The sequence below is a fragment of the Borostomias antarcticus genome (assembly GCF_949987555.1).
Source record: "Borostomias antarcticus genome assembly, chromosome: 1".
In the NCBI taxonomy this organism is placed as follows: domain Eukaryota; kingdom Metazoa; phylum Chordata; class Actinopteri; order Stomiiformes; family Stomiidae; genus Borostomias; species Borostomias antarcticus.
Window position 1 is genome coordinate 22,503,936 of NC_140234.1, and position 24,794 is coordinate 22,528,729.

General features: G+C 53.1%; 1 protein-coding gene across 2 annotated transcripts in view; it reads right to left on the reverse strand.

Moving 5' to 3' along the window:
• Positions 1 to 555: 555 nt before the first annotated feature.
• zbtb16a (zinc finger and BTB domain containing 16a) overlaps positions 556 to 24,794 on the reverse strand; it is a gene marked incomplete at both ends in the record, with an annotated part of 115,844 nt that continues 91,605 nt past the window's right edge. For both annotated transcript variants that reach the window (XM_084445523.1, XM_084445522.1), the window contains 3 exons: positions 556 to 785; positions 3,072 to 3,239; positions 9,188 to 9,358. In XM_084445523.1, the coding sequence (XP_084301649.1) occupies positions 556 to 785; positions 3,072 to 3,239; positions 9,188 to 9,358 (569 nt within the window). The remainder of the gene's footprint in view (positions 786 to 3,071; positions 3,240 to 9,187; positions 9,359 to 24,794) is intronic.

Here is a 24,794-nt window from a genome sequence, read left to right on the forward strand (position 1 = left end):
TTGAGAATCATCCGCTGTCATCCGCTGAGGCGGTGGCGCGACGTGGCCGACGCGACCGCGGACGCGCGTTACTCCGCGACGCGGTTCGACCGTGACCTGAAAACCAACCGACCGCCCCAACGACCGCCCCGGCCCAAACAAACCAACTAAAGAACCAAACAAGTAAAAACAAAAAAGAAAAACAAATTGGCGGATGTCCAGGTGAACAACATGGGTGAATTCTGAAGGGGTAAGATTCTCCTCATCCGAGTCCTTCCGCCATCAAGTCCTTCTCTGCCTGTAGCTCCGCCCCCGTCTGCAGTCAGCGTACCCTCCTCCCCCAACCCCCCCCCCCCACCACCACCCTCCTCTACCGAAAATCCGCCCGTCTTTTCCATTCGATGACCCCCTGTGCTTCTTGCCCGCGGTATCCCTCGCTCGACATCTCTGCCTAGGCCTCCTCCCGCCTCCTCCTCCCTCCCTCTCCTCCCCCTACCTCCCTCTCCTCCCCCTACCTACCTCCCTCCTCTCCTCTCCCCCCCCCCCCCCCTGCCCCCCCGCCCCCCGCCGGTCAGCTCAGACGTAGCAGAGGTACAGGTAGGTCTTCTCTATCCGCCAGTCGGATGGGATGTCTTCGGGCTTGTGGCCCTTCATGTGCTTCTGCATGGCTGACAGGCTGGGGCAGTACTCCAGGCAGATGGTGCACTGGTAGGGCGAGGCGCCGTTGTGGGTGCGCAGGTGCTTGATCATGGCCGAGTAGTCCCGGGACCGCTGGTGGCACAGCTTGCACTCAAACGGCTTCTCACCTGCGGGCGGGGGGGGGGGAGAGGAGGGGGGAGGGGGCGGGGGGTGGCAACAGTCAGTCAGGTTAATCATAGGGGCATTGCAGTGACATAAAATAAAAAAAAAAAAGGATTCCGCGCCACTGCGGTGTGATCGTAAGTCCTCGCGCAAACGTGCGTTTTTGAGATGTTTCACGACAACCTAGGGTTTCCTGACAGGGACGAGGTCAGTTAGGGTGACCTGGAGGCCATCTGCGGCGCGGGAGAGGGTTTACGTCGTCTAGAATCGTCACCTTCACTTCAGTCTGCAGACTCGATGTTGACAGGGGTAACAATGCTTCCGTAATGTGACCTCATTCAATTGATAACCCGTCCGCAGAAATTCCCACGGCCAGACCCCAAAAAATGCTGAACGCTAATTGATAATTAATTGCACTTCCCATGTACCGTGGCGCCGCGAAGCATGGCATTCTGGGACAAATCCGGACTGACCTCGATGTCCTCCGTCACCCAAACAGTGTACGGGAAAAAACACAAAAAAAAACACTGTACATTTTTGATGCTGATTAATTCCGATAAATTAATTGCGAGTGGACACCGACAATGCGGCCGCTTTTTGAAAGGAATCGCCGCCGTCATTGTGCGACATCAAAGAGAGAGAGAGATAGAGAGAAAGAGAGAGAGAGAGAGAGCGCTGGAGGCTTCGCTTAAAAACGGCGAGGTTTCAGAGGGGCGGGAGCCGGCGCTCTGCTCTCCTGAACGTGCTCGTGATTAGAGTGATGGGGAGGAGTGACCCCTCCCTCCCTCCCTCCCTCCGACGGGCGCAAATTAAACATGGAAATGCCGACCTTTTCTGCTGGCATTTGGAGGGAACTGTCGGGATGTGATCCGGCCGCAAACGACGCCCCCCCCCCCCCCCCTCCCTACTCAACGCCGCTGACTGGATGCCGATGGATCCTTTTCAGAAAACCGGAGGGGCCCTGGATTTATACCTTTATTTGTCTTTTTTTCCCCTCCCTTTGTAAACAAACGCGCGGCCGGGGTGACCTTGACCCGAAGAGCGCCGTCTCGGCTGTGTTTGCCCGCCTATGCAAATATGGCCGCTAATTACTGGATATATATGTGTGTGTGTGTGTGTGTGTGTGCGTGTGCGTCACCCCATCAGCCCCTATACGCCGGCGGGGTCTACGATAACTGCGCTGTAGACTCGCCTCAGATCACCGGGCAATAATGAATTGCAAATGTGTCCCTGTATTGATCCAGCATTGACAGGCCGGGTGGGGGGGGGGGGATGGTGAGGTCGGAGGGGGGGGCGTTGCCAATGTCGATGATCCATCAAGCGGTTCCCTTTTGTGCGCGGTGGCCTTTGACTGTGAGCTTGTCACTTGTTCTTGTTATCTGCTGGTGCACTTCGGCTTTCTGCAAAGACCCCCTGACCCCCCCCCATCCTCAACTAACACAAAAGCCAATTATTTGACGGACTGTCGCGATAGTGAAGCTTAACAGCCGGCTTATTGAATGGGAGAGGGCGGTGTGTGTGTGTGTGTGCTTGGCTCACAGGCGTCCCTCGGGGACTCGTGAGTGTACCCGCTGGCGATGGGTGGTGGGGGGGGGGGGGGTACAGTGCGAAGGAACCCTGCCGCCAGAGGAACTCCATCACCCTGACTGCCGAGCAGCGAAGGCGAACCGGGGTGTCACCGGCGCCGAGCCGCTAAGTTCCGGGATCAATATGGAGAGGCTCCTCGGTCAGCGTTAGTCGGGGTTGACTGGCCGTCAAAAATCACTTACCCCCCTCCCCTCCACCCCGGAACAGCGCGCCTCACCGAACGACAGGTCGTCGTCGTCTCCAGCGGGAAGATGCTGGCCTTATGACATTGACACACGTTTAATCTCGGTGACGACGCACATCGTGTATTTGAAACACGCCTTGAAATGGTAAAGTTGCTGGGGGGGGTGACGGACATTTTGGGAAGGGATGACAGAGAGAAGGTGTCCCTCTACTCTACTGGGAGCTGACGTCCGCTGCGTCATCCCGACCCACCGCCATGACCGGCGTCGATCCGACCGCCGGTACTTCACAGCTGATCTCTCTCTCCTCCGCACTCGACTTGACGTCTCTTATCTGCGCCGGTATCGCCTCAGAGAGACAGTACCGGGATCTCTCCCGGCATAAAGGATTTGACATCTTGATGTTTTTCAAGTGGACACCTCTCTAAATGCCTCGTATTTTGGCATAATGGAGTTGACATCTGGTGCTAACACGGAGGTGTGTGCGTGTGTGGGGGTGTGTGTGAGAGATGCCAGGCCTACCTGTGTGTACACGGTAGTGGGTCTCCAGCTGGTGTTTGAGGCTGAACTTCTTGCCGCAGCCGTTACATTCGTAGGGCTTCTCGCCGGTGTGGATGCGCTTGTGGCCCTTCAGGGTGCTCTCGTCGCGGAAGCAGCTCCCGCAGAACTCGCACTCGTACGGGTGGTCACCTGCTGTGGACGACAAGACGAGACAGACCTGAAACTGCCGCGCTCGCCACACGGACGCCAAAAATAAAATAAAAACTGCGAAGACCGCGGCGGTTGAAATGTTTTAAGGCGGCCGCTCTGAAAGCGGAACAGGGCAATGGCATCACAGGCGGCGCCCCTCGTAGCGGGGAAATCGCATTTGAAAAGCTCCCTCTCCATCCCGGATGAACAGCTAATTACACAACAGTGTGAGTACAGTACACACAGTACCCCCCCGTCACACTAATTACTCCCAGCCTCCGTGCCGTCTAATTTCACTCAAGACAACGCGCCTCTGTGCTGTCTCCCCCCCCTACCCCTCTCCCCCAGTAACCATTCTTTTATAGGTCAAGTGAGAACGCTGTAGTACCCAGTGCTGCCCCCTGGGGCACTCCTGGCATAATGGATATTCAGATGTCAATAACAAGGGGGTATTATGATATGCAGGGGAGGGCCCTTTCTCCGCCGGCGACTAATTGCTTTCCCTCCGTTGGATGAGTGGCCCCGCCCCCCTCCCACCCCCCTCCCCCATACATCACCCGCTCGCCGCCGCGACTTACAGATGCGGCGCGCCGCCAGCCGTGTAATGTTCTCTATATTTAATGCATTTCACTCCTGCCGCTGACGGTTTAAGTCATCGCCGGTGACCTACGCGTTTCATTATCTGGCTGTCCGAGAGCCCGGCGTGCCCGGGAATAAATTGCGTTTCTCGTTATGTACTGTCATGCTCGGGCACCCATTGCCCGCCTCCCCCCCCTCCTCAGTAAGAGACAATGTCAATTTCCTCCGGCACGTTAAGACAGGGAGGGAGGAGGGAGGCGAGAGAGAACGATGAGGCACCACCCGTAAAACGCTTTTCACATTCGGGCGCGCGGCTGTTTTGGTTGAGTGTGGATCCACGCCGACGGATGTCGACGTTCTAAAGCTTTCGGTTGCCGGAGGGGGGGGGGGGGACGGGGACGGGGACGCAAGAGTGAGACACACAAAGACAGAGAAATAAGAGAGACCGGCGAGAGACAGAGAGATCTACAGAAGACTGAGGAGAGAGGGACAGAGAGAGAGAGGGAGGGTGCGAGGGAGGGAGAGAGAGAGAGAGAGAGGAGGGCAAAAATCTATAAAAGTGACAGTCTTGATTTGTCTGCATGAAGTTATCAGCGGTTCCCGCTGTAAGACACTGTGCTGTTTCTAGCGTTTCAGCCGCGCCAGAGATCACAATCCATCACCGAGTGGCGCTGGCTGGGCCTCCGCGCGACGCCACAGGAATAGTAATCGAGCACAGATTCACCTGCCTCTAATTAGAGTCCCCCGGTCTGAGCTCCAATCAGACAGATCTACAGAGCGGGATGCTAATGCTTGGTGGGAGCCTGCTGAAGGTAATTTAAATGCAAAATCCGTATCGGCTGGCCCATACAAGATGGCGGACGGCGAAAATGTAATATTCTTCTTATGCTCCTTGGCGAAGTTAAGGCTCAATGCTTATTTGGGGCGAACGGACTTAAAACAAATGTACGACCATTCCATAATTACATTGTGCCGTGCCGTCCGCGGGGGCCAGACAGGAGCCAATTCTGTCAGGAATACATTACGCTTGCAGGCTCCATGGACGCGGCGTCGTAAATCAGAGGGATGTCACTGTCTCTCTCTCCCCCTCTCTCTCCCCACTCCCTCTCTCCTCTCATCTTCCCATCTCTCCATCACGTCCCTTCTCTACACCGTTATCTCCGCCATCCTCTGAAATTCCTCCATCGCTCCCTTTCCCCCCCCCCCCCCCCCTCCTCCTCCATCTCCCTTGTCCTCCAACCTCCATCTACCCCCCCCACCTGAACCCCCCCTTTCTGACAGACTGTGTGTGTGTGTGTGTGTGTGTGTGTGTGTGTGTGTGTACTGGCGGTGGGGCTCTTAACGACAGGCGAGGAGCGCAGATGAGGAGCGGGCACGCCCGGGCGGAACCGTGGCACGGTGAGTGGACCCCTGGGTACCCTTGCCCCCCCCCCGCCCCCCCCAGCGCAGCCACCTGCGTCTCTGTCCACCCCCCCCCCCCCCCCCCGCGGGAGGCCTGTCTGGCAGAGTGGACAGTGTACCTGCTGCTTCCACACGCCCGCCCCCCTCCCCCCCCCCCCAGGTCCTGGCGTGCGCACGTGTGTGTGTGTGCGCCCGTGGGCGCGTGTGTCAGGTCATTATACGATAAGCTGCGGTAAATCAGCCGACACACTGTCACTGCCAGGGCCTTCTCTCTCTCTCTCTCCATCTCTCTCTCCCTCCCTCCCTCTCTCCCCCTCTTCCTAGCCTGGTGCTATCAAACACAGCTGCGAACACAAAACACCCCGCCGCAGACGGCAAATGGGCCCAGAGTAAAAAAAAAAAAAAAACAGAGTGCCGGCGCACAACAACGGAATATTAACGAGGAGCGCGAGACAGGAGGGGACGGAGTGGCTTCCATGACTGCCGTCATTATAAACCCTCATTGTGTGGTGGCTGTGTGTGTGGGTGTGTGTGTGTGTGGTGGCTGTGTGTGTGTGCGTGTGTGTGGTGTGTGTGTGTGTGCGCCCGCGTGAGTGTGTGTATGTGTGTAGCCGCTTTTAAGAGACGGAGAGGGATGGAAGGCTGGAGAGAGAGGGATAGAGGAAGAGAGAGAGAGGGGAGGATGGAAGGAGGACAAGGCAGCGAGGGAGACGCGTAGAGAGAGAGAGAGAGAGAGACAGATGGGGGAAAGACAGCGACTGGGGAGTTGATCCTTCCAGAGGGCAATAAACGAGCGAGAGATTGATACACTGTAATCAGCGTCATTAAATCTTTCTCTGGGCCGAACCCGTCCTCGACGCTGATCCAATGTCAAGCGGGCGCGCGGGGCGAGGCCCCGCCCTCGTCGGATAAGCCCGGCGGGGGCGGCGTCTTGTCCCGTCCCTCCGCGGCGCTCCCTGGCCGTGAGGGGAGGTGGCGGCGGGTGAAAAGCCTCGTTGGAAGAGGCCGCCGCAAAAAAAAAAAAAAAAAACGGGGGCCCCTCCTCCCCTCCTCCCCCGCCATGCTCGGCCGGCTACGTCCGCGTGAGCTCACCTCGGGGATCCGTCGCCCGCGGCGACACGACCGGAACGCCCGCCAGATTGTTAACATCAAAGGGGCCGAACGAATACAGCGATTTTCTAAATATCACTCTTGTTTCTGAGCGAAAAATTAGGGACTTTATTTTGGGCTGCCTTGGCAAGTGGCTGACTTTCTAATCCCCTCTCGACGAGACGCTCTCTCTCTGCGCGTCATATTAAACGCCACGCGCCGCCGCTGGCTTCATTGTGATTTCATACACGCCCACGGCTGATCAGGTTCAAAGCAGCGGCAGCTTGACTGTCTCTGTCTGCTGGCGGCAGAGAGAGAGAGAGAGAGAGAGATAGAAGAGAGAGAGGAGAGAGAGGAGAGGAGAGAAAAAGAGGGGAGAGAGAAAGAGGAGAGAGGGAAGAGCGAAGGAGAGAGAAGGAGAGAGAGAGGAGAGAGGGAAGAGGAGAGAGAGGGAAGAGAGAGGAGGGAGAGAGAGAGAGAGGAGAGAGAAAAGGAGATGGGGAAGAGAGAGACAGGAGAGAGACATTTTCAATAGGGGGACGGGGAGGGACGAGCAAATGGGAACTGTCCTCGAGTCCCCCTCCTCCTCCTCCCACTCTCAGGTGTTTGGCGTGAAGCGGATGAGTGTCCTCGTACACTAGCGTCCTTGTACACTAGCGTCCTCGTACACTAGCGCCTCGTCTCTGAGCATGTAAACAGGCCGGCCACCTTCGCCTCAAATATTCATCTGCGAGCCGGTGAGTCAAATCAGCTCTGACAGTGAGACTGTTATTTAAGGTCGCAGACAGACGGCGCGGGGAGGGGGGGGGGGAAATGAGGAGAGGAGAGAGGAGGAGAGGAGAGGGAGAGAAGGCATCCATCCATCCATCACCAGCAGAAGGGGGATTCATTTCCGTGCTCTCATATTCAGTCATGGTTTAAAGGAGGGGGCTTTTCTCTCCCACATCACCTCCTTCGGCAGCCTGTTTCTCTCGCCCCCTCTCCCTCTCTCCCCCTCTCTTCTCTCTCTCTCCCTCCTCCTCTCTCTCTCTCTCTCCCCCTCTCTCCTCTCTCTCTACCTCCCTCTCTCTCTCCCTGGCCCCCTCTCTCTCCCCCTCTCTACCTCCCTCCCCCCCTCTCTCTCCCTCCTTCTCCCTCTCTCTCCCTCCCTTTCTACCTCTCTCCCTCTCCTCCTCTCCCTCCATCTCTCTCTCTCCTTTCAGCAGACTGCATTAGTGAGAGCAGTGTTCTCCTCACCTCAGAAGAGATTGCCCTGGAGGTAAACAGAAGCTTCGTTTGATCACAGCCGAGTTCCGTCCCGACGAAATGACCCTCGGACGGGGGTGAATATCCGGCCATGCAAATGACGCGCCGAGACTTTCGCGAGGGATCGCGCAGATCCTTTGAGGTGGGGGGGGGGGGGGGGGGGGGAGAGATTAAAATGAGAAAACGAGTCGATTTGATGCGCCCCTCTGTTCAGCGAGTCAGACCAGTTATGTAGCAGGCAGCGAGGTGTACGTGCGTGAGACATGTCTAGACGGGGCCCTCTACTCAGGCCAGCTCAGCTTGCACACTGACGATGGCCAGCCTCCACCTCCCCCGTCTCCCTGCATAAGCAGCTAGTTTGGGGGTACAGCTAGTTTGGGGGTGTAGCTAGTTTGAGGGTACAGCTATTTTGGGGGTGTAGCTAGTTTGGGGGTACAGCTAGTTTGGGAGTGTAGCTAGTTTGGGGCTGTAGCTAGTTTGGGGTTGTAGCTAGTTTGGGGGTACAGATAGTTTGGGAGCACAGCTAGTTTGAGGGTACAGCTAGTTTGAGGGTACAGCTAGTTTGGGAGCACAGATAGTTTGGGGGTACAGCTAGTTTGAGGGTACAGTTAATTTGAGGGTACAGCTAGTTTGTGAGTACAGCTAGTTTGGGAGTACAGCTAGTTTGGGGGTACAGCTAGTTTGGGGGTACAGCTAGTTTGAGGGTACAGCTAGTTTAAGAGTACAGCTAGTTTGGGGGTACAGCTAGTTTGGGGGTACAGCTAGTTTGGGGGTACAGCTAGTTTGGGGGTACAGCTAGTTTGGGGGTACAGCTAGTTTGGGGGTGCAGGCCGGCTTACTGGTACTAGAGGGGGGTTGATGTATCATGCCAAGGGGAGGTTTAGGAGAAAAGAAATCATGCTGTCATTTTTATGAATATAAAATCGCTGTCTTTTTAAATTAAGTTTGGATTAAAGGTAGTGCTACATGAGTGCTAAACATGAACAGCGCACTGGGCAATATGAGTATTATATACTGTATACTGAGTGAGACAGGTGAACTGGATGTGTGGTATAGAGTGTTCATGGGTTCCTTTAGAGTTTCTGGAATACTGTCTGTATCTATAGGTATGTTAATGATTTCATATGTAGGTGCTGGTACTGCAGCTGTATACCTGTGTAATGTATGTGTTGCATGTGTGTGTATGTTTACAGTATATGTTATCACTTGTATATAGCTTTTGGGTATTACGGTGTGCATGTGTATATAGAATTATTTTTGTAAACCCACTGTTCCTTTGACAATATGAACATTTGTTCTTTCATGCCAATGAAGCCCATTGAATTGAGAGAGGGAGGAAGAGAGAGAGAGAGAAAAGGAGAGAGAGAGAAAGAGAGAGACAGAGAGAGAGAAAGAGACGGAGAGAAATAAAGAAAAGGAGAGAGAAAGAGAGACAGAGAGAGAGAGGAAGAAAGAGAAAATGAGAGAGAGAGAGAAAAAGAGAAAGAAAGAGAGACAAGGAGAGAGAGAGACAGAGAGAGAGAGAGAGAAAGAGAAAATGAGAGAGAGAGAAAGAGAGACAAGGAGAGAGAGAGAGAGAGAGAGAGGTGGAGGTGCAGTACTACTGTGCGGTCGGCCCCGCCCGTCGCGCTCACCTGTGTGTGAGCGCAGGTGTCTCTTGAGCGCCGTGTGGCTGGGGAAGGTGCGGTTGCACTCGCTGCAGATGTAGCTGCGCACGCCGGCGTGGACCTCCATGTGCTGCTGCAACGCCGGCTGCGTCTGGAAGCGCTTGCCGCACAGCAGGCAGAAGATGGCCATGTCCGACCCTGAGGGAGAGGAGAGGTACGCGTTATTGAGGTTTTTATCGAGACAGGACACGAGCGGACGTGGGTACCGATGCCTGCGATTAAGGGCAGTGCCACAGGGACGATTCGATGGCACCTTCTGAGGCAGCCGTGACGTTCGTTCTAGGAGTGGCGCGCGTCATCGTCCCCCTCCAGCTCTGACGTTTGTGAGAGCTGAGTCAACGTCAGCTAGGGACCGGGGGGGGGGGGACGACGGACATCCGGACCATCAAACCGGGGGAGTTGCAGTTATGCTGCCGGGCCACTAGAGGTCAGCACTAAGGTGGCTGCGCTGACAGGAGAGTGGCTGCAGGTTGTGTACATGAAGAGGTAGAGGGGCTCTGTGCATTTCAATGGAGGCTGCAGCAGAGACGCACACAATCACACTCAGTTGCGTGCGTGCACACACACTCGCACTCACATACACACACACACACGTAGACACACGTAGATACACGCAGACACACACACATAGACCCACAAACTGACACACAAATTAAGACAAACGTAGACACACACACACACACAGACAGACAGACACAAACACTTAAGACACACACGTAGACACACTCACACACACACACACACACACACACACACACACACACACACACACACTTCACACTTTTTCAATTACCAGACTGGGGGAACTCTGGGGAAGGGGAGAGTGTTTAGAGCTCAGCTTGTATTTCATCAGTCAATAACACATCTTTGGGGCAAAGCTGCCACTAATTTAAAAATCTATGCGGAGAGTCGACCTCGTGTTCATAACCGCGCGAGGCGGCAAGCCAGGAGACGGGCCTCCCCCCGGATCAATCACTGTCTGCTCCACACCCGGGAGGAGAGAGAGACCAGAGATGAGAGAAAAAAGAGCGATACAGCTATAGAGAGATGGAGATGGAGAGTGAGTGAGAGAGAGAGAGAGAGAAATCAAGAGAGCATGTGAGCGGGGGCAGGAAGTGAGGGACAGAGAGAGAGAGAGAGAGAGAGAAAAGAGAAAAACACGATTAGAGACAAATAAAGGAGGGTCTGTCCTTAAATCTCAGACAGTGAGGTGAGGTGAGGCGGTAACAGCGCTTCTGTGCAAATAAATACTGACAGGCCTTTTTACAGCCTCTCCCCTTTCTCTCTCTCTCCCTCCTTCCCCTTCCCTCTCTCCCCTTTCTCTCTCTGCTCCCTCTCTCTCTCTCCCTCCTTCCCCTTCCCTCTCTCTCTGCTCCCTCTCTCTCCCTCCTTCCCCTTCCCTCTCTCCCCCTTTCTCTCTCTGCTCCCTCTCTCTCTCTCCCTCCTTCCCCTTCCCTCTCTCTCTGCTCCCTCTCTCTCCCTCCTTCCCCTTCCCTCTCTTTGCTCCCTCTCTCCCTCCTTCCCCTTCCCTCTCTCTCCCTCCTTCCCCTTCCCTCTCTTTGCTCCCTCTCTCCCTCCTTCCCCTTCCCTCTCTCCCCTTTCTCTCTCTGCTCCCTCTCTCTCCCTCCTTCCCCTTCGCTCTCTCCCCCTCCCCCCCAACCCCCTCCTCTCTCCCTCCCTCCCTCTCCTCCTCTTCTCCCTCTCTTCCCTCTCCCTCTTGGGGCGTTCTTTCCCACAGCTTCTCCCTCCCTCCCTCCCTCCCTCCTCCTCCTCCTCCTCCTCTCCTTTTATCAATCAAATGGAGGCCATTCTCTCCTCCCTCTCCATTGATTGGGGGCCGATTGTCGTCCGAGTCCCTCAAGGACCACGGGGCTGGTGGCTGTGACAGGCAGCTGTGCCATGCTGAGAGAGAGAGAGAGAGAGAGAGAGAGGAAGAGAGAGAGAGAGAGGGAGAGAGAGAGAGAGAGGGAGAGAGAGGAAGAGGGAGAGAGAGGAAGAGGGAGAGAGAGAGGGAGAGAGAGAGGGAGAGAGAGGGGGAGAGAGAGAGGGAGAGAGAGAGAGAGAGGGAGGGAGGGAGAGAGGGAGAGAGAGGGAGAGAGAGAGAGAGGGGGAGAGAGAGAGAGCGCAGAGCTCGGCCGCTGCCTCAGGGCTACCTACCTACAGTAGCATTAAACATTTAGTAGCGCATAAAGGCAGGGAGTAGGAGCCATTTTATTTTTCAAAGTTGAAAAGTTGGAAGTAGAGAAAAGGGAAACGATCAGGATTGTTTGGTTGGGGGCAGAAAGTGATCTGAGTGAGGTGAGTGATCCAATCTGAGAGGTCAGAAGAGAGAGAGAGAGAGAAGGGGAGAGGGAGAGAGAGAGGGGGATTAAGAGGGGGAGAGAGAGAGAGAGAGAGAGGGGGAGGGAGAGAGAGGAGAGGAGTAAGAAGGGGTGGGGGGAGAGAGAGAGGGAGGGGGAGGGAGAGAAGAAGGGGAGGGGGAGAGAGAGAGGGAAGGAGAGGGGGAGAGAGAGGGAGAGGGGGGAGGGGCAGGTTGGAATGTAGAGGTTATCAGGCCTTTGACCTGGGTCCGGGCTGAGGTCTGGACACACTGGAAACATTAAACCTTGATACTCACTGGCTGCATGGCTTGAACCCCAACCCAATCCCAACTGCAAGGACACACACACACACACACACACACACACAATGTGCAACTGCACACAGGGACACTCGTGCCTACTCAAACACCCACAAATATGATTCCCACTTTTCTACATGCACACTAATAAAAGACCTAGTCTTCAAATAAACTTATGTTGATATGCCTATATATGCCGTATTTGGCACTGCTGGGGGGTCTGAGTGTGTGTGTGTGTGTGCTTGCTCAGGCTCAACAGTGTTTAAGCATGTGAATGTGGGGGGTTGGAGTATGTGCAAAAGTGTGTCTGTGCATTAATTCAGACGGTATTCCTGGCAGACAGACTGCCCTTTCACCTCCAATACCTTCTCTCACACACACGCGCACACACACACGCGCACGCACGCACACCAGAAGTACAATAACCTGCATTCACCTCCCTCTACCGCCGACCTTCCCAATGCTACTGCCTCCCACAACATCCATACAAATGCTGGTAGAGAGCTGCACCAGGCCCACATGAAAACACCAAGACATCTGCTGCTCATTCGCTACCGTAGGCAGGAGGCACAGCCTAGTCAGAGAAAGAGTTCTACTACTGTAGATCGGTAGCACAACCTAGTCAGAGAAAGAGTTCTACTACTGTAGATCGGTAGCACAACCTAGTCAGAGAAAGAGTTCTACTACTGTAGATCGGTAGCACAACCTAGTCAGAGAAAGAGTTCTACTACTGTAGATCGGTAGCACAACCTAGTCGGAGAAAGTTTTCTACTTGTGCGGATTGTGTCGGCGTTGAGAAAAATTACCGGATGAATATGATAAAACGCACATCCGCCATTGAACAAACTAGTGCAAAGTGCCTGTTCGAAATGCACTTGCCATGACAAAGCTGCGTCCCCCCCTTCCAAGATAGTATGATGTACTGGACATGTGCCTGAAAGCATACTGGCAGCCGAGGTCCCCTGATGCATTCAGATTGAAGTAGCTAGCGAGATAGTTAGCCAACTTGAACGCCACCGTTCACAACGTATAGCTACAGTATGTAGCCGCTGAACACGTGCCCGCGCCGCTGGGGAACCAATTAATAATTCATCATCGGCTTGTCCAGACGGGCCTCCCATCTTTGTCCACAATTATCCCGGTCTTTCATCCGCCTGGCGATCTCATCGGTGGTCTCCGATCCCGCATCCATCTTAATTATGTTCACGAATGTTTTTTTGGTAGAACGTCTTGCGACTTGCGTCCGTGCCATGGAGACGGCTCCCACAACGCCAGCTTGCTGGCCGGAAGCTCACAGCGTGTGTAGCGGTGCCCGGCCAGCCTCGTTCTCCTCGCTGCCGTCTTCCCACTCACCCTTGGCCTCTCTCCGTACAGAATAATTGCACAGAAGACATGCAGCTATAAAAGCAGCCCCATCTGCTGTCTGAAGCTAATTAGAAAGAAGGAATGGCAAGCTTCACAATGTTTACTAAGTTTTGCATGATAAGACACTTGGCCACTAGGGCCCCATGGACGATGTTAGCTGTACTATAGAAGGCTGTCATCTGCTATTTACCGAAATATAAAAATAAAAAAACACCCATGGAAATCTATATGTTTTTACAGTGTTGTAGCCAAGACAGACTACTGTGTGTTCGTCTGCCTGTATCAGCTCCAGAACCGATCCTGCACGCGCCCCTTCACTTCAGAACATGCAGAACTTCCCGGAAAGAACATGCAGAACTGGGAGTATTATGTTAAAATTAACCAAAACATACATTTTCACATGCACGTCCTTGGGTGTGCCTGAGCAATATACCTGCCACATCAATTTCATACAGTGGCCCGGTTGCGGAGATATTAATTAGGGATAGACAGACGGTTGACAGACGGATGGTGGCTGGGGTTAACATGAAGTGTCACAAACGCTCAGGCCACAAATCACGCAATTTTCAACAACTTGTCCTTTTCACCCTTGATGGAGAGAATTCCCAAGAGTTCACATGTGCAATGGTGATAGAATCAGGTAAAGCGTTCATGAGGACGCATTAGCATTAGCTTCCCGACAAAATGGTCAAATTTCAAATGCTTGTAATTCCCTTATCTTTTGAGATATTCTGCATCGACATGATACGTGATAGTGTCATCTTTATGCCAGTATGTTTCAAGCCCCTAGACTATTGTTGTAAAAAGTTATGAGCACTTGAAATGTGGAATTTTCTTCTTTTTTTTTATACCAAATTCTCCGCCATCTTGGAATGGATCTCTTAGCGATTAACACTGGAGCTATGAACACCATACATGTACATGTGGAATTTTCGGTTTATTAGAAGAAACCTTGTATAGGTTTTGACAAATTTGCAACCTTCAGAAAAATCCATCGTGGCGGACTTGATGGTTTCTGGAGGCAAATTTGTTACCCATGAGGAAAGAGGCAAGTATGCCTGGTTTCATACATTTTCTTCATGCGGGGTGGAAATGCCAGCATTTTGAAATGTGCATTTTGAATCGGTTACAGTAGCGCCACCTATGGACGAACTGCGTTTGTTCCTTCTGGCATAGCGACTCATGGTGTCTAGTTTGGACCTGGTGATTTATAGTGTTTTGGGTTGAGATATTCGGGATGCAGACGGACACTGTCCCTCGACTGTTCATGAAGACGCCTCTCTGCAAAGCGCTTGGATTTTATACGCAGGCGGCCATGACAGGCATTTAAACCAGACTGACACAATAACCCCTTTTACTTGGTCACCTACTGGAGAGAGAGAGAGAGAGAGAGAGACAGACAGAGACAGAGAGAAAGAGTGTGTGAGAGAGAGAAAGTATGAGAGAAAGAGTGTGTGAGAGAGAGACAGAGAGAAAGAGTGTGAGAGAGAGAAAGTATGAGAGAAAGAGAGAGAGAGAAAGTGTGTGTGTGAGACAGAAAGAGAGAGAGAAAGAGTGTGAGAGAGAGAGTGTGAGAGAGAGAGACTAGAGAAAGAGAGATGAAACCGAGCGGCAGGCTCGCCAGCGCAGAGGGCAGCTCTTCCTTCAGGCCGGCCGGCTGTCTCCGCAGTGGACGTGTGCTACGGGGCTGATTAGCATTAGCCCCAATTAAGCGCTACAGAGTGAGGCGGTCCGTCCCGCCAGCGAGGGGGGAGGGAGAGGCGCGTGGCGGCCGGCCAGGGGAGACGGCAGACGGATGGAGAGAGGAGCGGAGATAAAACAGGTAAGACGGAAGAGAGAGAGAGAGGGAAGAGAGAGAGAGAGAGAGAGAGAGAGAGGGATGAGAGAGAGACATGTAGCTGACCCTGGAGGTCCATTATAGTGTAGAATTGAGTCGGGACAAAGTGACACTAGAAGACATGGTGGAGGAGGAGGAGGGGAAGGAGAACAAGGAGGGGAAGGGGGGGGGGGGGCACCTAGTCTCAACTAGTCTATCCTTCCTCCTTGGCTGTTTTAGAATAATTTACCTCCCTCTCTCTCTCCTCAGTCTATTTATAACGGCGGGGGCGCGGTGAGTCAGGGGGCCGTGCGTCTCGCTAGCGCCGCGCTATCTTAATGGGCCTGGAGTGACAGGCGCCGTTATTTAGGCGGGAGGGGCGGAGGAGAGGAGGATGGACGGGGGCCCGTTAATGGAGAGGAATACTGGAATACTGCCCCCAGACAGAGGAGGAGAGAGCTGGAGAGGAGGAGAGAGCTGGAGAGGAGAGGAGAGCTGGAGAGGAGAGGAGAGCTGGAGAGGAGAGGAGGAGAGGTGGAGAGGAGAGCTGGAGAGGAGAGCTGGAGAGGAGAGGAGAGCTGGAGAGGAGAGCTGGAGAGGAGAGGAGAGCTGGAGAGGAGAGGAGAGCTGGAGAGGAGAGGTGGAGAGGAGGAGAGGTGGAGAGGAGAGCTGGAGAGGTTGAGAGGAGAGCTGGAGAGGAGAGGAGGAGAGCTGGAGAGGAGAGGAGGAGAGCTGGAGAGGAGAGCTGGAGAGGAGGAGAGGAGAGCTGGAGAGGAGAGGAGAGGAGGAGAGGAGAAGAGGACAATTTCAGATTTTTCCAGAGACCATTTTCCGAAGACCACTCTCCCCTGTCCAAACGCTCCACAGCTGCTGAAATCATCATGCATTCCTCATTGCGAATTACCACCACAACGTGTGTGTCAAGCTAAAAAACACGGCACTACATGACTCATAAACGTGTAAGAAAAAGTGTGTGTGTGTGTGTGTGTGTGCGCGCGCGCGCAGAGAGCTGAGGCGAACTCAATTAGCCGTGTGTTTTTCCGGCGCGTCTGCTGATAGGGGGACCCCCCGGTGCTCGGCCCTCCCCCGCGGCTCGTCGGACGCCGGCGCTCACCTAGGGCCTCTCGACGAGCGGCGGGGGGTCTGCCGTCTGCATCATCAGCCCGGTGGAGAGGGAGGAGGAGGAGGAGGAGGATGGATGGCTTCTAACAAACGCTGTGTTTCTGAGTTGTTGTCCGAACCTGTCCGTGGACGGGGGACTGGACGATATCCGAACCGCCCAGATTTTGGACGCCTTTAAGTCTCTGCTGAAAACTCACCTCTCCTTAGTGGCCCTCATCTAGCACCCCAATCATTTATCTTTGTTTTTCTTTATTTTATTGTCTTATTTGCTATTTATAACTGTATTATTTGATGGGGGAGGGGTTAATGTTTATTGTAGGGGTCCGTTGATATGCACTCCTTGAGAGGGGGAGAGACAGCGAGACCCCCGCGCCCGCGCCCCCACACACACACACACACACACACACACACACACACTGTTTGCACCCTCTCGTTGCACCGGGACACAAAGACCCACAGATGTGAGGCCTTTAAAGTGAGGCCCAGATATGAGGCCGAGATATGAGGCCTTTAACGTGAGGCCCAGATGTGAGGCCCAGATATGAGGCCTTTAACGTGAGGCCCAGATGTGAGGCCCAGATATGAGGCCTTTAACGTGAGGCCCAGATGGCAGGTCTTTAACGTGAGGCCCAGATGTGAGGCCTTTAACGTGAGGCCCAGATGTGAGGCCTTTAACGTGAGGCCCAGATGTGAGGCCTTTAACGTGAGGCCCAGATGTGAGGCCTTTAACGTGAGGCCCAGATATGAGGCCTTTAACGTGAGGCCCAGATGTGAGGCCCAGATATGAGGCCTTTAACGTGAGGCCCAGATGTGAGGCCTTTAACGTGAGGCCCAGATGTGAGGCCTTTAACGTGAGGCCCAGATGTGAGGCCCAGATGTCAGGCTTTTAACGTGAGGCCCAGATGTGAGGCCTTTAATGTGAGGCCCAGCCTTTAACGTGAGGCCGACGGCTTATTACTGATGCGTTTCATGGCGTTCTTATCGGCTCCCGAAACGCAAAAAACCCAGACCTAACGCTGATCTGGGATCTTTGCATTTCACCACCAGTTACTGCCCATCGGACTCAGACAGTTACTGCCCATCGGACTAATCTTAAAAGTTCTTAACAATCCTCTGATGACTGAAGTGTTCCAGCCTGGGAAGGAAATCAATAATAAACTGAGCTATGCTACAAAAGGACACAACGCTCCCTTTTAGATGCTTCCACAAAAGCCACCTGCGCACCCACACACACACACACACACACACACACACACACACACACACACACACAGAGCCACAAGCGCGCTGACAGAGCTACAGCTCACTAGTCTCTATTGAGCCTGTGTGAACCTGTGAGTCACTGTTGTATTCCTCCTCCATTGTGGCCCAGCTGTCTTTAATGGTCAGACGGTAGGTAGATGCGGCAGCCTAGAACGCCACTTCCTCTCCCGAAACTCTGCTCACAAACTACAACGCTCCTCGAACCTGCGTCGAGCATTTAAAATCGCAGTGTCACTTCTACGACAATGTTCTAGCGAGCGGGGAGTGTCTCGGAGAAAGCGGAAAGCCCGGTCTTTCCGAGCGGTTTCGCCGCCCGAATGCCTCCTGGCTGCGGTGGCGCGTCGGTTAGTTCCTCGCGCGCGTTAAATGAGGCGGAGCCCCGAACGCTGCTGTTAAACCGATCGGGAGGCGCCCTGCGTCCCCGCCACCCTTGAGCTGACGACGGGCGCCGTGGCGAGAGGAGGCGTGACGGAACTGCGCACTGTGAGTGAGAGAGAGAGAGAGAGAGAGTGTGTGTGTGTGTTTTTGCACCAGAGAGGGATGGAGGTGGTGAGGGGGGAGAGGCTCCCGGCGCCCCCCTGCTGAGCTGTGGCGACAATGGGAACCAGCAGGGGGTCCCGCCGAGGGGGACAACACAGCCGGCAAGCTGCCAAAACCCGGACTGCGCCACTGCGACTGAGGAGGCCGGGGGGGCGTTCGCGCCGGAACGTTCCCCCCCCCCTTCTCTTTCTGCGCGTCCGTTCCGAGACTTTTCCAGCCGCGGTTCTAGCTGTGTTGTCGGAGAGATGACTCTGGGGAAGGATGCCACCACTGCCCCCGACCCCCCCCCCCCCCCCCCCACCTGCTGCAACCTGTTTTCCCATGGAGGCCGGCGCCGCGAGTCGCCCCGGCGACCTTTTCCACCTGGCGAGAAGCTTGCGGCGAGGGGGTCCGGTGTCGGGGGGGCGGGGTCTGGACAGAGGGCAGGATGGACGCCACCTCTGTCCTTCTGTCTCACATCACCCGGAAGCCACAAAGACGGGGGGTGTGTTTGTGACAGGGGGTGTGGGTTCTCAGTGGGGGTGGGGGCGGCGGGAGGGGGGCGATGTGTCACAGCCTCCGGGGTCGACCGCGGCCAGCGAGGACACACCTGCTCAGCCGGTGGAAAGGTTGAGGCGACGTGGCGGGCGGGCGGTCGAAGCGGCCTCGGCGTCCGAGCGCGGGAGCGTCATCGGGCACTAAGGAACAGGGGGGGGGGGGGGGGGGCGGGCTCTTCCGTCTTTTTAAAAGCTCACAGGCCAATGACACGCAAGCACGCGCACGCACAGACACACGCCCCCACGTCTGAGGGCGGAGGAAAAGGGCAGATCCATCTCACCCAGGACAGACGCCTGGCATCTCAGTGGCACTGGGTCTGGAATACTGAGAGAGAGAGAGAGAGAGAGAGAGAGCACAGGAAAGAAGTGACAGGGAGAGAGAGAGCCAGACAGAGAGGATAAAAGAGTGAGAGAGAGACAGAGGGCATAAAAGAAGAGTGACAGAGTGCCAGACAGAGAGAGACAGACAGAAAGAGAGAGAGAGAGACAGAAAGAGAGAGAGACAGACAGACAGAGAGAGACACAGAAAGAGAGAGGGAGACAGACAGAGAGACAGAGAGAGAGAGCAGCACGCAGCGCTAATTCATTCAAAATGGCTGGCTGGCTTTGACAAGAAACGCAAAGAAAAGAGCCTCAATGAATTCTTTATTGATCTAACAGGAGGAGGGAGAGTGGGTGTGAGAGAAAGGGAGAGAATTAGATCTATACGCAACAAATAATACACCCATTCTCACTGTATTCAGTATAACCCCGCTTTATATTTGCAACGGATACACGTTTCGACAAATAAACATCGTATCCAGTTCAAACCCAGTCTCCAAAAAAATCATAACTAGCGTCACAAGCTGAAAAAAAAAAAGAGAGACAAGTAAACAGGGGGAACTGCTTAGACAAAACAAACGAGAGCGGAATCGCCCACAAACAAACCCGGAGGAGGAGAAAAAGCCATTCCTCTCGGCGGTCGTCTGTGCCAGCGACAGCGGGCGATAACTCACGCGCTGGTCTGTGGTAGAACGGGCATCGTGAGATGAACTGCTCCCAGTTAGATTAATGCCACCAGATGCCAGGCTAGATGCCATATTAATTACCCAGAGATAATGTCAGTGCCACCATATGGCGGCTCAACTGTCCATTTAGTTGACAGGGACACGTCTCTATCCCCTTGGAAACGCATCAACCGGCATCCCTTGGCAACAAGGACGTTTCAGATTTCAGTGGATTTTTTTAAAATTTATTCGCGGGATTCTTTGGAGCCGGCTGGCTGACCGGTGCTTACTGTGTGACGTGGTCAGTTTGGCCAGACGACCCTTTTGAGAAGGAGCTAATTGGACATAGTCTGTTGTTATAATATAGATATTTCCCCTTTCATGCTACGCGGTGAGAAACATAGAGCAGAGAGAAATCCTGGGCTATTCAGGGGCTCGAGCGCGACCCCCTGACCCTGCTGTCTGACAGCGAGACCAGTATTTGCTTTAATGTGGCGCGCGTCCGGCGGACCGCGGCGGCGAGCCGGTACCTCGGCGTCGGGCTGTACCGCCCTGTTCGTTCGTGGGCACGCGGGGAGGTGGGTAGGGGGGGGGGGGGCAGGGTTGAGGGGTGGGGCGTGGCGGCGTTCGACGCGGGGGCCTTTTTGATTCATCCGCGTCCCTCGGAGACGGATGGCGGCTCTTAAAGATCATAAACGCCCGGCGCGGAGGATTTACGGCGTCGGCGGGCCGTGCATCAGAGGAGGAAGGAGCGCAGGCGTGACGGGACACACACACACACACGCACACACACACACATAAACGCACACAAAGAGCGGGCGACGACGCCCTCTAAAGGAAGGGGGGGGTGGGGGGCGTAATTTACGGTGCGCGGCCGTGTCCTTCCGCTCGGCCCTCGGATTGTTTACACAGCAGAGCACCCCACCGCCGCCCCCCCCCCCCCCACCACCCCACCCCACAACCCCACAAATCCGATTTAATCAGACAACTCGCGCTGGTGTGGATGGGAGTAAGAAAAAGGATAATTAGTAAACAGAGGAGCGGCTCGGAGCTGCTTCATTGGCATTCGCGCCGGGTTACTGTGTCGCATTTAAAATGCAGTCTGATGAAGTCTACAGAATCAAACCATTTGTTACTCCTATTGAGGAGGCTCCAGGCCACTGGCAATTAAATTGGAATTAGCGCCAGGGAATGAGATACGGCAAATTCATACCAAGGAGGGAGAGAGGGAGGGGGGGAGAGAGAGAGAGAGAGAGAGAGGGGCTTAAGTAAGAGGGAAGAAGAAGAAGAAGAAGAAGAAGAAACTGTTTGGGAGAGTTGCTCAAGTTTATCGCGTGGGGCGGAGCGAAAGGCTGACTGTAAATAGTTTTTTTTTGTGTTTTTTTTTGTGTGGTGGGGGGGGGGGAGTTGTCGTTGTTCGCAGCCGCTTCTGTTGCTGGTAACCATGACATTCCTGTTCTCATGTTTGTTTGTAAATCTGTCAGGTCAGTTCAGGATGCACAGAGAGAGAGAGAGAGAGAGAGAGAGAGGGAGAGAGAGAGAGACAGAAAGAAGGAAAGAGACAGAGAAAGAAAGCAAGAAAGAAAGAAAGAAAGAAAGCACAAAGAAAGAAAGCAAGAAAGAAACAAGAAAGCAAGAAAGCAAGAAAATAACTCAGCAGCGTGGAACGAAGAGGCTAACGTCACCTTCCCAAACCCGCTGTCTATTCACTGTTCACCATCTATTCACCAGAAACACTTGTGGGTATGGAAAGTACAGTAAATAATAGTGACAATCCTAATACAGCCTAGACCAGTCCCTCAGTCTCTGACTGACTACCAAATAAACAGAGAGAGAGAGAGAGAGAGAGAAAGGGAGGGAGAGAGAGAGAGAGGGAGAGGGAGAGGGATGGAGAGAGGGAGAGAGAAAGAGGGAGAGAGAGAGAGAGGGAGGGAGTAGGGTAAAAAGACAGATGCCATTTGCTTTCCACAGCTGGCTGGGCACAGTGGAGATGGGCTCTGCCCTACCGGTGGAAGATTCTGTTCTGATAGAGGGAGGAGTGGAGAGAGAGAGAGAGAGAGAGAGAGAGAGAGAGAGAGAGTGAGAAAGAACGAGGGGGTGGAGGCTGGAGAGAGGGGAGGAGGGTGGAGGAGATAGTGGGGGATGGAGGGAGAGAGAAAGGAAGGGTGGAGGTGGAGATGGATGGAGGAGTAGAGAGAGAGAGAGGGTGGAGGTAGAGTGGGATGGAGAGAGGGGGAGAGAGAGGGAGGGTGGAGATGGATGGAGGAGTAGAGAGAGAGAGAGGGTGGAGGTAGAGAGAGAGAGGGAGGGAGGGTGGAGGTAGATGGAGGGGTGGATGGAGGGGTAGAGGGAGGGAGGGTGGAGGTAGAGGTGGATAGAGGGGTGGAGGGAGGGAGAGAGAGGGAGGGAGGGTGGAGGAGATAAATGATGGTCACATGGTACAGCTGGCCTCCCCGGCTCTCACCTCCACTGGCCGTGGCAACCGGGACCAACGGTTGCCAGGGGTGTCAGAGCTCACGGTCCCTCATTGGCCGCTGGTGAGATCTACTGCAAGAGGGGATATATGGGCGGGCGGCCACTAGGGGCCGCTGTGGTCACCGACTGATGTCAAGACTGCTTCTGAAGTTCAGATAATATCTCATATTATGTGCACTTGTACATTTTCAGTATGATTTGACATCCAGTCCACATTATGTATTGTGTTGTGTGGAGTATTCAGAGTAATCATCAAACATTAATATATAATAAAATAATGCACTGATCAACAAACTACTTCTAAAAGCCTGTAAAAGGGCATCGGAAGAGTTTAACCAAAACTTCAAAGAATCCATTAGCCATTATGGTGCTACTGTAATATACAACTATTTTATCAAGTGGTTTTTAGCATTTGTGTGTGTGTGTGTGCGTGCGCGCGTGCATGTGTGTATCTCTCGGGATAAAAAAACCCCAGAGTGCTCTCTGTGAAAACCCATTACCGTGAAAAAAAGACATTTAAAAGATGAAAACAAATGACACCGTTCACTGGGATGACAAAGTGACGGGGAGATTTGCATGTGCGAGTCATTTGTATATCCTGTTTTTCCCACTTAAAACGGTCAGTTGTTTACTGAATGAGCTCCACATTCGATCACTATCAATTGTTTCTCTTGGCTGGGAATTGAGACCCATTTCTCCTAAATGGTGTCTGAAAGTCCATTCCACTGATGTGGCCGGACTCAGAACAGTCCTGGGCCGCGTTTCCCAGAGCAATCGTAGCGCTACGTTCATCGTGAGACACGTCGTAAGGTCCCCCTCCAGGTGGGCGTGTCGTTTCCCCAGAGCCTTCTTAGGTTAAGGTAGACCTCGGCTAAGGAGGCTTTGGGAAACAGCTCTTCCAAAGGTACATCGTAAATCGATCTTACGATGTACCTTCTGAAGATGCATCTTAAGCTCTCCCTGGTGGAGAAGCGCTGTTTCCCAGAGCCTTCTTAGCCAAGGTATACCTTACCCAAGGGATACTTTCTTAAGGGCGGTCTGAACTCTGAACCCATCGTAAGCTGTCCCTAGTGATGCGCTCAGTTCATCCCGTTATCGTTTTAGCCCGATTAGAGCAAAATTATAATTTTAGAAAGGAGAGTTGCAATATAGCGCTCATCTATCTACCCTACCTGCGCGTAGCCCACATAACACATCATGGGAATGTTTGTTTGTTTGTTTATTTATTTAAAATAGGGACAGCACATATTAATAAACATTTAAATAAATACATACATAAATGTAAATATGCCAGATATAGCCAACAGGCTAATTTTCATGTTGTCTTTTGAAATTGTATTGAGCCAAATAAAATATAGGGACTATCCATAATATAAATTAAACACTTTCTTATGTAAAGGAGCAACATTTTCTTATGTAAAGGAGCAATTTGATGGCATGGCTTTTCTGTCTGTCTGTAGGCTACCCCACCACTATATAGGATACCAACAGATATTAGGTGAATTGATTAATCCAATGAGGCCTTCTAGACCCATAGTAGGGTAGACACAGGTAATTAATCAAGGATCCCTTCTATTAAGTGTGTCACAGCCAACTCGTGCTTCGTGTAGGCCTATACAACATGGCTGCATTAAAACAATATTGTGTTTAATTCATGAGTAGCGTATTCTGTCGTGTAGGACATTTTAAAATGCCTATCAACATTTCCTACCTGACAGGACTCGCTACCCATGAATTGAACATAACATAATGGGTGGTAGGTCATCCTGAGAAGGTAGGCTATATATATATATATATATATATATATATATATATATATATATGCCAACTTTTCAGAACATTGGGTGAACAAAATCTGTCATTTAGCTATCATCATTTGCCATCATTATCAGCTTTCAAGAAGCTCCAGACTAGGCTTATACTGTATGTCCCAATAAATACTCTTTATTTGATATTTTGTAGACTAATGTATGAATTGGAACTATCACGAGGTCCCCCCTTGACTCAAATAGATTAGCAGATAGTAGGCATAGCTTCCTTTTTGTTAATATTAGATTGGGGTAAAATCAAAATGATTATGAGAACGCTTGAAAACGTCATCAACAAGGGACAGCTCCACTAACGATGTACCTTACGATGTATCTTCAGATGCCCACTAAGGGACAGTCTGGGAAACACTCGTAGGAAAAACAGCCAGAGAGACAGACCAGAGAGAGAGAGACGGAGAGAATGAGAGAGGGAGACAGAGAGAGAGAGAGAGACAGAGAGATAGAGAGACAGAGAGAGAGAGAGAGAGAGAGAGAGAGAGAGAGAGAGAGAGAGAGACAGAGAGAGAGAGACAGACAGAGAGAGAGAGAGACAGAGAGAGAGAGAGAGCGAGACAGAGAGAGAGACAGAGAGAGAGAGAGAGAGAGAGAGAGAGAGAGAGAGAGACAGAGAGAGAGAGACAGACAGAGAGAGAGAGAGACAGAGAGAGAGAGAGAGAGAGAGACAGAGAGAGAGACAGAGAGAGAGAGAGAGAGACAGAGAGAGACAGAGAGAGAGAGACAGAGAGAGACAGAGAGAGAGAGCGTGTAAACTAGTCTAAGAAGGACTTCAGTGAAGGGGGCGGGTGACAGAAGTGTCACCTCTGTGTCTCGACGGCCCCGCTCCACCCAGCTGTGTGTCTGTGTACGCGTGTGTGTGTGTGTGTGTGTCCCCTCCCCAAACCGTCTTAACGCACCCGCTGTTCCCCAACATTACTGCCGCGAGTCTCCGGGCGTTGTTGTTTTTTGTTTTTGTTGTTTTTTTAACGTCGCGCCACCGACGCGCCGGACTGAACGACACCCTCGGACCGTCTAACGCGCCCTCA